Genomic DNA, 13348 nt, shown 5'->3' on the forward strand with positions numbered 1-13348 from the left:
AGTTCATTTCCTTTCCTTTTCCTCCATGAAGAGAGTCTTTTGGATAAAATACTTAGGTCATCCTGGTTCAAAGTCATGGGGATTAGAGGGTCTGCATGTCTTGATAATGTATGCATTGCCTCGGTGGTTGAATTATGGTAATTGGACTAGGCCTACTCCTATGTCTATTATGTTTGGCATCTGACTGTCCTGAAGGGGATTAATTGTATTTTTCTACCTTCCCTCTTCCTCCATGAAAAGAGACTTCTGGACAAAAGAATTGGGTCGGTCGGGTCTAAAGGTGGGTGGATTAGAGGGCTTGAGTCATGTCTGGATAATGCATGCATCGGTTCGAGGGATAATTATGGTAATTGGAATGGGCATACTCCTGTGTTTGTTATGTTTGGTATCTAACTATCCCATAGAGGAATAATCATGGCTTCCTCATGGTAACATAACCCATGGCTCCGTGTCTGTACATGGTTGACTTGCCATAGCTCTAGGGTAGTATAATGAAGTCTTATAGTTATGGATGCCATAATTATGAGTCTATTCAGGATGGGTGGGTGCTAGGTAAACTGTTATGGGGGGGTTGTGCTACCACTGAGACTCCCTAGCTGGCCAGTGGGAGCAAACCCTTGGGGCATTTCCATGTGAGTTGGTATGTGTTGTTTATGCTACTCAAAGCTGAAGGTAATAGTGGTTGTCAAGAAGGGTTGTTGTCTGATTATTGGTCTTAGTGTAATGGGATGGAACCCCTACCTCTTTTTGCGAACATTGTGAATATTTGTTGTGAAGAAAGGAGAGCCAAAAAGACATGTGTTCTGGTTTTATGGGTGTCAATTGGTCTGTGGACATGTGAACGAGTTGGTGATAGGACCTGTAAGCTTGGAGCCAATAGGTTGATACCACCTGTGATTACGCAGTGACACATTTCTTTAGGATGCAAGATGACAACCATGGCTCGTGCGATGGCTCGAACTAGAAACCCTGCCTCATGGGGTCGTGGTAGGAAGAATAAAGGCAAATAAGAAGAGGGCCAATCTAGTGCATCTTGAGGCAAACTAAGAGGGAAAAATCCTACTGTGAGCATCATCAATGACGCTGTGAAAGCTTACCGTGAAGGCACAACCAACAAAATTCAGTATTTGATTAAGGAACGAGAGGCAGATCTGAACCGCCAGGCAGGTTTAATGGAAATTGATGCTGAGGATTGGAGGATCTTGGTGCCCGATCTTGGGCTTATACGAGGCCAAGTAACCCAGTTTAAACACACCCTATGCATTTACTGGTCTATGAAAGGGTTTTCCCTTAGCAAGACCTTGGAACAAATAGCTCTAAACATGGCCACCGCAGTACATGCTTTCCCAAACTACAAGCAAGATTTCTAGAAGCTCAAGTTCCAACTGCAGAAGTAGGATGGGCATCCCCAGCACAAAGAAGACCACCTACCTTGCATCCTCTCTCTGACAGAACTCCTGGGATCAAATGGAAAATACCCGACACTAGTGGAATCCGCTTCAACTGAGGAAGTATATTAGTTATTGTGATATCTCTTTCGGTAGTTTTTCTTATGTGGATAGCTTTTATTTTTGAATGTATAGATAGTTATTCTAGTAGGCAAGTAGATGATAGGATAAGCATAGACATATAGCCATACTTTGCGTGGTTAGAAAGAATTAAGACTTATCGTTTTTGGATGGCATACCATGCTGTTATGTGGCCAACATGCTTGGTTTTCCATGGGTCAAGTTGAGGCCACCTAGCTATCTTTAAAACTTGTTGTAACTTGTTGTTAAATTAATAGAAAAAGGAGATACTACCAAGCTTAATAAAAAATGAAAAACATATGAGAATCCATGCTATTTCTTGAAAAAAAAATACACTTGAGTCTTTTGCATAAAAGGATAATTATCCATGCTATTTCTTGAAAAATATTTCATATGAATACTGTACATAAAAAGATAAAATCCATTTTGTTTTCTTGAAAAAGACTGCACAATTCTTGCGTGTAGAAATATAATTTAATCATGTTAAATTCTTTAAAAAATATTGCACGGTTAATTCCATTAAAATTATTTCTTTTTAAAAGTTAAAAATTATAAGTTCTTTATAAGATATTTTGGTCCATTAACAACCTTGAAAACATTGATGTGGTTATTTGTAAATTACAATTACCAACACTACAAAAGGATTCATCTACTTTTAATTTTATTCTCTTAAAGGAGACCACTATGTAACATATTGAGTTGAAATACATTGAGGATAATGGTAGGTTTAAAGCCCGTTTTAAATATTAAGGTATGCAGTAACGCCTTTTAAAATTTAATGATACCTCTATTTTAAACCTGGGCATGGAGAATTACTATTTGGTAGGCATGTGTTGCAACGAAAGTTAATATAAATGTTTGCAATGAAAGTTGTTAATATAAATGTGGGTTGCACGTGGAAATGCATTTTTTTAAAGGGAAATACGCGAGTGATGCTCTGATCATTTTTACATTTATAAACTATAGTTGGCCTTTATAATTAAGTTTTCCAATTTACAACTATAATGCATTTACTTAAGTATTTGAAATATTGAAAAGGAGGCATTCCTTTATAATTATATGTGTTTATTTAAGTATGTGAAAAATGAATACAAAGGCATGCTTGATATTGTTTATGCATTTTATTTAATGTATGTCTGATTTGCATAAGAAACATGTTTTATTAACTATACACATATATTTAAAGTATCTTATACACATATATTTAAAAATCTTAAATATCAATAAGAATACATGTTTTATAAGTTTATGCATTTATTTAATGTAAGATAAATATGAATTATTTTTGTATGCATTTATTAATGCATTAGAAATATTAAAATTAGACTTGCATTTGTAAGTATGTGAATTTGTATAAAGTATTAGAATAAAAAACAAATGGTTGTATTTTCTACTCTTTACCAATGTTATTACATTGGTACAAACAAGAATGGTTTTGCGCTTGGAGATGCATGTAAAAAGTAAAAATTTTAGGATGATTCTTAATGTTATTATGCAAAGTGAAACATGAAAATATGTATATTGCATAGAATATTATTTGTGATAATCGGTAGAGATTTGTTATTTGATTTTTGATAAGTGTATATGTAATTGTGACTTATGCGAAGAATGGATTGATAGTTTATAATTTATCCCTTTTGCAAAAATCGAAGGATGGAGGATAACTAACAAAATGGAAAGAAATGAGGTCATTATGATTGATTATTGATTCATAAAGAGTGAAGGATCATCAACGTAGTTTACAGGGATAACTTATTGCAGGATACAACCACAAAGATACTATCCTCGAGAAATATGGGGTAAAGTGTTTGAGAAACATGATAGCATTTTGAATGCATTGAATTTGAGTAATAAAAGACATTACTCATTGTCAGCAACCTTTAGATATTAACTGGTTAATAATCGATGGTCGAAGGTTGATGGTAAATAATCGATGGTTGAAGGTTGATGGTCGATGGTCGATGGTCGAAGATTGATGGTCGATGGTCGATGGTCGATGGTTGAAGGTTGAAGGTTGATGGTCGATGGTCGATGGTCGAAGGTAGAAGGTGTCAGAGTTTGGAGATCAAATTTTAATGTCCGGAGGTGGTATAAGGTGGTACTGTAAGAGTTGGATGTGCTGAATTCATCATCTTAGAAAAAGATAAAGGTTCTTGGATGTTGGCGGGTTAAGGGGATGTTGGCGGGGCTCTCGGGTCAATTCATCCTAAAGTCTTGCATCCGGGAGTGATCGAGTTACAGTCTTTAATAGACTGATGTTCATCTCTAATGGTCATTATATTAAGGGTTAACTGATTCTCCTTTCTCAGTTAACCAATTTAATAGAATGACTTTAAAGAGAAGGTCAGACTATTGGAGGTGGCAACTGTATTACTTAGGTGATTTCTGGTCTGGAATACTTAGATGATTTTCTGGTCTGGAATACTGTGTTTTTGGCGGGGTTGATAGTTTTATTTTTGGGCTGTTGGCGGGTTAAGGGGTTGTTGGCGGGGTTAAGGGTTTTAGGGATGTTGGCGGGGTTTAGGGATGTTGGCGGGTAAAGGATTGGAGTTGTCTGAAGTCTACATCTCTCATCCTCTATAAAAGATAAGGTTCTTGGAGGGCTCTGAGGGATGTTTGGTTGGAAGGTGGGGTGATGGGGCACCATCAAGGCTGGCCGAAGGTTCAAGGCTGGCCGAAGGCTCAAGGCTAGCTGAAGGCTCATTTGAGCCTGCCTTGCTTTCAAATGATATTTGGGTCATCCGCAAATATCCATTTAATATTATGTTATTTTGTAAAATTTTAACAATGTTAAAGAGATGGAATCCCTTGCTGCCATTGAGTGAGGGTGAACTCCCTCACAAACTATTTAATAAAATAAATGTTTGCTAGTTTTTCCCTTTCATGTTTCCAGGTTATATAAGTGCCCACTTGTGTGTTGTCTATTATATTATATTGATGATATTTATAGCTTGCATGACATTGAAACTTACATCATTCAATATGTTATTAATAATACCGATGAAATGAAAAACGTTAATGATGCAAAGTTGCAACAAAAGGAATTATGCTAATGATTTGCATTAATAGTTATTTCTTCATAATATTTTCTATTATTTTTCTAAGGTTACTTCACTTAATTATCATGATTATATAATTTGATTATGGGATAAGTCATTGTAAATATTACATGTTAGTAAAACTGGTACAACATTTCTAACACTGTACTTTTAAACAAGGTATACTGAGAGATTTTACAAAATTTTAGTGAATGAACATTGTAAAGTAGACTTTAAGATTTGGTGATATAACAATAAAATATAATGTAATGTAAAATTTTCCATGGATGTATGAAATATCTTATTATGAAGGCCATGGCAGTTTAGTCAGAAAGCTATCTATGATGGCAAAATGAACACATACGCACTAGAAAAATATTTTTAGAAGCATACATTGGTACCTTTTCCAGATGAGGGAGTCAAAGAGGAAGGTTTTTCCAGTGTATTTCAAATGAGTGAAGAGGATTCGTTACAAGAGGTGAAAAATAAGGAATTACATTTTGTCTTAATTGGTAAGCCGAAGGTAATTATTATTAATGTAAGTCTAGATAATTTACTTGATGAAGTGAAGGTTATGCTGCATGATTTTTCTAATATGATTGTGGATGAATACAAATAAATTTCCCTTCCATTTGAATTATCAATGATCCTATATATTTAGTTCTGTGACAAAATATTCCAAACTAGGTAGCCTACAGAATGACTCCACAAGAAAATGATGAAATAAAAAGATAAGTGCAAGAGTTGCTCGACAAGGTTCTTATTAGGAAAATTTTAAGTCTATTTCAAGGGTTATCAATAAAATAACAACCAGGTACAAATTTCCTCTCCCACGCATTGATGACTTAATTGATTTCTTGAGTGGTGTCAGATATTTTTCTAAAATTGATTTAAAGAGTGGGTACCACCAAATCCGAATAAGAGAAGGGGATGAGTGGAAAACATCCTTTAAGACCAAAAATAGATGGTATGTGTGGTTAGTGATTCCTTTTGGTCTTACTAATGCACCCAATACTTTCATGAGGTTAATGAATGAAGTCTTGAGGAAGTTTAGAGGTAAATGTTTCATTTTTTATTCAGACGACATTCTAGTATACATCCAAAAATAGGAAGATCATCTGATATATCTCATATTAGATTCGAAAATTTTGCAACAAGGAAAGTTATTGATTAATTTTAAGAAGTGTACTTTTATGAAAGGTGAATTAGTATACTTAGACTTTGTCATTTCTATAGATGGTCTACAATTGGATCTAGAAAAGGTTAGAGAGATTGTTGAGTGGCATCTTCAAAAGAATACTTTTGAAGTAAGAAGTTGCCATGGTATTGCAAATTTTTTTTATTATAGAAAATTCATTAAAAAATTTAGAAGTCTTTGTGCGCTTACTATGGAAACCATCAAAGTAAGTAACCAACCATTTAAGTGGACTGTAGCAATATACATGAATTTAAGATACTAATGTAAAAGGTCACAAAGCAACTTGTTTTGGCCTTGCGAGACATCAATATTTTTTTTTAGGTTGAAACAGATGTAAGTAGAGTTGCTATTGGAGTAGTTTGAAGACAAAAAAGATGACCATTGGATTATTTTAGTGAGAAATTAAATGAAGTAAACAAAAAGTACCCTTGTTATGATAAATAATTTTATGCTATAGTTCACATTTGAAGAAATGCATATATTAACTTATGCCTATGGAATTATTTTTTGTACACCGATAACTATGTTCTACAATTTATTAACATCAAATGAAAGTTAAATGAGAGGATTTTAAAGTGGATTGAATTTATACATAAATTTACTTTTGTGATAAAAAACTACCAGTGGTTCATCAAATAGAGTAGTAGATTCCTTAAGTAGAATTAATATAATTCTACAAGAATTTCAATTGAATTCTTTAGGATTTGATGAAATAAAAGAGATGTACAAGAATGATGCATATTTCAAGGAAGCATATGCAGCCTGTGAGAATCTAGTTAGTGTAAACTGAACTCAGTGGTAAAGCTATATCATTTAAGAAGGCTTGTTGTTAAAATAAAGTAAGATTTTCATAGAAAAATGTTCAATGAGAACCAATTGATAAATAAGAAACACAATGGAGGGCTAACATGCCACTTTGTGTCTTATAAAGAATTTTATTTATAAATTATTTTTATTATTAGCTAGGTATGCAAGCTAAGGTATAGAGATTTGTTGAAAAGTGTAGTGTGTGCCAACATGCCAAGGGAAGAATTCAAAATACATGGTTGTCCCAGCCACTTCCATTTCAAGCAAGCCTTGAGATTTTGTAAGCATGGATTTTTTTTTTGGTATTACCTCAAATAGAAAGAGGTAATGACTCTATTTTTGTGGTTGTGAATATGTTTTGTAAAATGGGTCATTTTATACATTGTACAAAAACCAATGATGCAGCCAATGTTGTAAATTTATTTTTAAATAACTTGTAAGATTGCATGGTTTACCAAGAACCATTATTTCAAATTGAGATACAAGGTTTGTAGGTCATTTATGGAGGACTTTGTGGAAGAAATTAGGAACTAATTTAAATCACATATTAACTTACCACCCATAAACAAATTGACAGACAAAGGACATGAATAGAAGTTTAGGAAAGACCTTGAGAACTTTTTTTAAGTGAACATCCCAAATAGTGGGACTAGGTGCTTTCTCAAGTTGAGTTGGCTTACAATGACTCACCTAAAAAAACATAAGAGTGATTCCATTTCATATCTTGTATAGAATACATCCTAATGGTATGTATGAACTAAGAAATTTGGGAAATCAAGAACTCAAGAGTGCATATGGTCAATAATTTTGTAGTTAATAAGTAGGAGTTACAAGAAAGTGTTAAGAAAAAATTGCAAGAGAACAAAAACAATTACAAGCAAAGAGAAGACATAAAAGGAATAAAACCCAACTTTGAAGTGGGTGACCTTATTATGCCATATTTGAGAAAGGAAACGTTTCATGGTGGGACGTACAACAAACTTAAGTTCAAGAAAATTGCTCCATGTAAAATTTTAAGGGAATTTTCTTCCAATGTTTATGAATTGGAACTCCCTTTATCTTTAATTCAAATAGGGAGGGATACACACACAATGATGAGTTAAAGGAGGTATTTCAATAGTTACAAGGATGGAGCCATGTATATTTTATTGACGAAAATGATGATTATCATCTCTAGAATGGGTTACTCTATACGTTGGATAAGCATTGTGATGCTAAATGTGAGTGTTTGTTTCTTGTCAAAGAAACTCACATCTCCAAGGTTGTATGGAATTTTAGTGTTGGGATGAAAACCATCAACTTATAGAGCTATGTGTACTAGCCAAAAATGCAAGAAGATGTAAGATAATGCATTAGATGATGTATACCCTGTTTTGAAAACAAGCACAATGATAAGAGGAAAGGTATACAACATCTGTTAGTTTTACCCATTTATCCTTGGGAAAGCATTTCTATAGATCTTGTGTGAGGTTTACCAACAAGTAGGAAAGTACATGACTATCTATTTGTTGTAGTTGTTAGGTTCAAGAATATGCAAATTATCACGCCTTATAAAAAATATCATCAAAAGGAAAGAATTAGAAAACTTGATCTTTGAACAGGTTTGGGTGCATTTTTAGATATTAGGGAGAATCATTTCAGGCAGGGAGACTATATATATCACTTAATTTTGGACTAAATTAGGAGAGAGCATGGACATGAGTTTGAATAGATCTACAATATTCAATCCACAAATATATGGGCAAACATAAGTAAGCAACAAGACTTTGGTGTAGGTCTTGAAGGGTTACAATCAAAAGCTTCCATAGACGTGGATGGAAAAATGATCTATATACAACACTCTTATAACAAATCAGTCCAAAATTATATTCATAAGTCACATTTGGGAACTTCTTTGGTGATATTCCATATTTACCCTTAAATGTTGTATATGGAAATCAATGAGGAATAAGGGAATACCTTAGATGATATGTGCTAAGAATGGAAAAGTTTATTTATAATATTAGTTAGATCCATGGAAAGTATAGGAGATGTTGAAGATGTCCGCGAGGAATGATCAATAAAAAACAAGGAGTTGATTCAGAGTAGGAGACATAGTCATGATTACAACTAAAGAAGGAAAAAATATAGGATCCTTGTAACAATATCAAGGATCTACCATATTGTTCTTTCAATATGTTGGAAAATAGGGATATAACACCTTCAGATTGAGTTAACCCCCATACATGTGCATTTACTCAATAGTGATTATGGAGAATCTCAAAGTGTGTGAGCCTTCCAAGTTGGATCAAGGAGAGGAGTAATTTATACCTTATTTAGAGGAATTAGCACCTGATGCTAAAGAAGAGTTGGCATAGGACACACTTTTTCATAAGAAGTCCTAAACTGCCAAACAAAAGTAGCATGAATTTTGTAGATTTGATTGAAAGGAAAACTTCAAGACAAAGAAAAATGGTACTCTCGGAAGGAAATAGAGGAAAATTTTCCTTATTTATTAAATATTTGTGGACCAAAAGCCACCATACATGGGGAGGTATGATCTATATTAGATCACTATATTATTTTTCATATATCTTAATGTTTTCATGGTGGAAACAATTGGAGGAGTCAACTTGTAGGGTCATTTTGACAACAATTCCAGGTTTGGAGAATTGAGGTATAAAACCTTATGGGGCCATTTTTAGACATTAAATGATTCTTTTCGGGGTAAAAAAATATCACTTATGTTGGAATCTTTGGCATTATTCAAGACCTAGAGACCTTTCTAATCGAGTAAGAATTGCATCAATCAAAGTTCATATGCAAAATTTATGATTCCCATAAGTTAACCAACATTGTATGATATGATACCATGTCAACCCATGTTACTCATACATATGGAGATAGCCACATGTGGACTTTTAGGAAGACTCTAGAAGGTCCAGATTATAACTCTACCTAAAGGTTTATGGCATGAAGTGTTACTCCTAGGCTTCCATTAGGTTATGTTACACACTACGCCACTAGGAAGAGTAGAGGTTCCATTCTATTCTTTTGTATTTTATTCCATAGTTTAGAAAGCAACTAGGAGTGTGAAAATATAGAGAAGAATAGAGGGTTTTAATTTTTTGTGGCAATCATAGAGGTCACATGTCTTAATAACTTCGCAGAGAGTACTCCTTCCTTTGTACTTGCATATTTCCATACTAGAAGAAGAAAAGCAAACAAGCCTAACTTTATAGAGGGGTTTTCCCTTGTAAGGGTTTCCTAAGGAAACATTTATGTCTATTGTGGTTGCCATTTGTGTATTTTCTTCTATTATTTATCTCTAAGGTAACTCATAAAATATGGTATTAAATAATATGAATTATAAATGAAAAAATAACCCGTATAGTATATGTTTTAGTAATTTTATCAAATAAGTTGTGATGAACTATTCTAGTGGAGTGTCCATGATATCTTCTAGATCGTTAAACTATAGAGATAGAAGGGATTTTAACTTTTAAATCAACAATTGAGTGATGATTGGATTAAGTATATGATTCTTAACCCCGTGAAGTAACATCTAGATTAGAGCAAAATCATGTTTAGTCCAAATAAGAAAATGATACACTCTAGATTATACAAACAACACAACCTTGCACCCTTGATTAATGAAATCTTTTTTTTTTTTGCAATCTTTATTCCACAGCAAGAGGGAAGGCCTAGATAGCTTTAAATTGACAAATTAAATCTTATTCTATTATCGCTAATACTTTATTAATGATGTCCATAGAGGTAGCTTAACACTAGGAATTTAGTACATGTTTCCAACAATCTATTAAGGGGCAAGCTTCTTCATTGTAATGGAGTTGGCATAAAAGTTCACTGGTATCTAGGAGGCTTGGCTTTCATTATGAGGGTGATGGGAGAGGACCTCGAAGAGCTTTTCCCAATGACAACCACAAGCATCGTAGTGCGAAGGGTAAAGTTGAAAAGGGTTGAATTACTCTAGGGTTTTTCTAAAGGAAAAAGGGAAAAATAATTTTGGGAGAATGATGGACGCACTTTCTTTCAATATTTTGTGCTTTAGTGGGACATTTTTGAAAAGATAAACATCTTGATTGGTTAGTGTTATAAAATGCATTAAAGGGTGTTTCTCATATGTTGCATTATTTATTTTCATTTTTAAATACTTCTATGCATTCTAACATCTTAATAAAACTTAATCTCTAGCACTATCCTTACTCTTAAATAACACATTTTTCAAATTTAAAATCTTTTGTAGTTCCTTTTATCCACTAATAATAACTTGTTACAAACAATAACATAGATAAAATCACACCTTATTTCATTTTTTTATTTGTATTAATAACATTTTACAATTATTAACCAACATAATTTTCTTAATTCCACTATACTTCTTAAGTGATCCCAAATGCAATGACTTAATCTTCGATTCCCAAACTAGTCATTACACGTTTACTAGTTACTAGTTATTACAGGTTTAGTTCATTTATATCTCATTTCTTAAATTTCAATATACCTTACTCTATCAATTTTTCTATATATCTCTCCAGTTATTGGTCTTATCTTTCTCCTTATAATATTGTTTTGTTTTAATTGTTTCCTTCCTATTGGTTCTATTTTTAGAAATCAATCTGGCTATTGGTGTTGTCTTTTTCCTTGTAACATTGTTTTAATCTTCTGCTTGATATCGTGTCTATTTCAGCAAAACGAAAATGGACTAGATCTCTCAACAACTCTCGTTCTATGCTCATAAAGGAGTATAATTCTGTTTTTGTTTTAAAGACAAATCGATGTATCAATTCTTGAAACCTTTGCATCATCAACGGTTAAATACAATTTCTAAAATTAAAAGGTAAAGAAAGGGCTTCACGATTGTCTTAGCGGGTCATCGTAGTTAGCTCTACTTATGAGTCCTCTGAGTTATAATGTGTGAAAACGGTCGAAACGTTGGATTACCAGATTTCTATTCTTCGTGTAAATAAGTCGCTACACCTATTTCCGCGAAGCAGAAAGTATCCCAAAGAAATTGTTTTGTTGTTGCCGTTCGCCAGCGCCTTCCACGAACTTAGAAGCGCTTCCGAGCATGGCTAGCTGATGTTGACTGGTCGACACGTTTCTCATTACGCTTCAAGAAGAGTTCCCCAAAATAAAATCCCTCGTCCCTTTAACCACCACTGCCATCCATCTCGGAACATCGAGGACTTCACATCCCGAGCGCACTTCCAAAGGTGTGATTAATTTATTGAGTCCTCTTTCACAGCGGAGATTGCAGAAGGGGAAGGGATTTGTCCACAAGGTCTCCAGTACTACTACTCACGGCAGATGTCAAAGATGTCCCAGGTAGCCCAGCAATTATTGATCTATCATTTTATTTTTTAAGCGGTTATTTGACGTGAATTATGCCCGTGATTTTGCAGAAAATCGTGTTGAAAGTACAGCTAAATTGTGAAAAATGCAAACGGAGAGTCATGAAGACGGTTGCAGGGATTCAAGGTGATGTCCCCGCTTATTTATTATGTACTGGAGTTAGGTTTCCGGGCTTTAAGGGTTGCAATAATTTGTGCTAAATTCTAGCAGGTCCGTGGATCCATTGCAGGTGTGGTCTCTGTAGCGATTGACGACACGGATATGAAGATGACTGTAATTGGGGATGCAGATCCAGTGTGCGTGACGGCTAGGCTCAGAAAATTCGGATTCGCTGAATTGGTGAGCGTTGGACCTTCTAAAGAACCGGAGAAGAAGCCTGATGACAAAAAGCCGCCCGAGAAAACGCAGGAGGCGTCGCAACGGAATCTTACTTATGTCGTTCTTCCGACAAGCTGCCATTACTGTAACGATGACATTTATTACTTCAGCGACGAAAACCCCAACGCCTGCCGCATCGTCTGAATTTGTTGATCCATCTTTTAACACAATAATTGTCTCCTGTGACTTAGTAGTACTCATCTGATCTGCATGTGCAAATTGCTTTGAATTTTCCTTAGCTTTGTATGGATAGTAATCACCCAATGTCCGCATGAACCAGGAATGATCGGCAGTTTCAATAATGTTCTACAAATTAGTAAGTTTTGTCATTTCTATTTCAGAGAAAAATGTATCAGATAAATGATATATGCATATGCATTTGTGGCCTCCTCGGACGCAGATTTCGGTTCACTCTGCACGCATGTATTTGTCTAACGATTAATTAATATCTCGATTTTATTTTGTTTGGGACGAAGCTAAATTTTATTTGACTAATTAAAATGTAAGGTATGATGTGATTTTGTATATGAGATATACATTTGTACAGTGATTTCTTTATTTTATTTAAAAATCCTAATTTTATGCATAATTTAAATATCAACTCGTTGAATTCAATCTTTGATTTAGAAAAATACGATTTAAAATCACAATTTAAAGAGAAAAAAATATGACAATTTAAACCAAACTTAAAATTTAATTTATTGATCATATTGAAATTAAATTAAATTATATATATATAAAGCTATTAGAAATGATAAGTCTTGGAAAGTAAAACTGCTTCTGCTTGGCTAAGAGCTCGTCTTTAAGGAAACAGGTTAACGGCCCAAGACCCAGAGGCATCTCGCAGGAGTGAGAGCCTGCTCCCGATTACGGACCACCAGCAGGGTTATGCCAGGTGGCGTGGTTTTCCTATTTAACAGTGATGAGTCAAACCCAGCATTCGCGGATAGCAGCCAGAGATGGCTGGCTGTCCTCACTGTTGGTTTGACACCTGAGTTGATAGGTTTTACCACCTTCGGAAGATAAGTCTTGGAACGAGTTCT

General features: G+C 34.3%; 1 protein-coding gene across 1 annotated transcript; it reads left to right on the plus strand.

Annotated features, from left to right (window-relative positions):
- The first annotated feature begins 11646 nt into the window (after positions 1 to 11646).
- Positions 11647 to 12757, plus strand: LOC149149788 (heavy metal-associated isoprenylated plant protein 12-like). The gene is made up of 3 exons (XM_089441527.1): positions 11647 to 11900; positions 11978 to 12053; positions 12157 to 12757. Exons 1-3 carry the CDS (start codon positions 11883 to 11885, stop codon positions 12447 to 12449), a joined length of 387 nt encoding a protein of 128 aa, XP_089297653.1. The 5' UTR covers positions 11647 to 11882; the 3' UTR covers positions 12450 to 12757.
- Positions 12758 to 13348: the final 591 nt, after the last annotated feature.

This window comes from Pinus tabuliformis, chromosome 9 (assembly GCF_031772625.1).
Source record: "Pinus tabuliformis cultivar Carrire ecotype Pingquan chromosome 9, CPIR1, whole genome shotgun sequence".
NCBI classification, from domain to species: Eukaryota; Viridiplantae; Streptophyta; class Pinopsida; order Pinales; family Pinaceae; genus Pinus; species Pinus tabuliformis.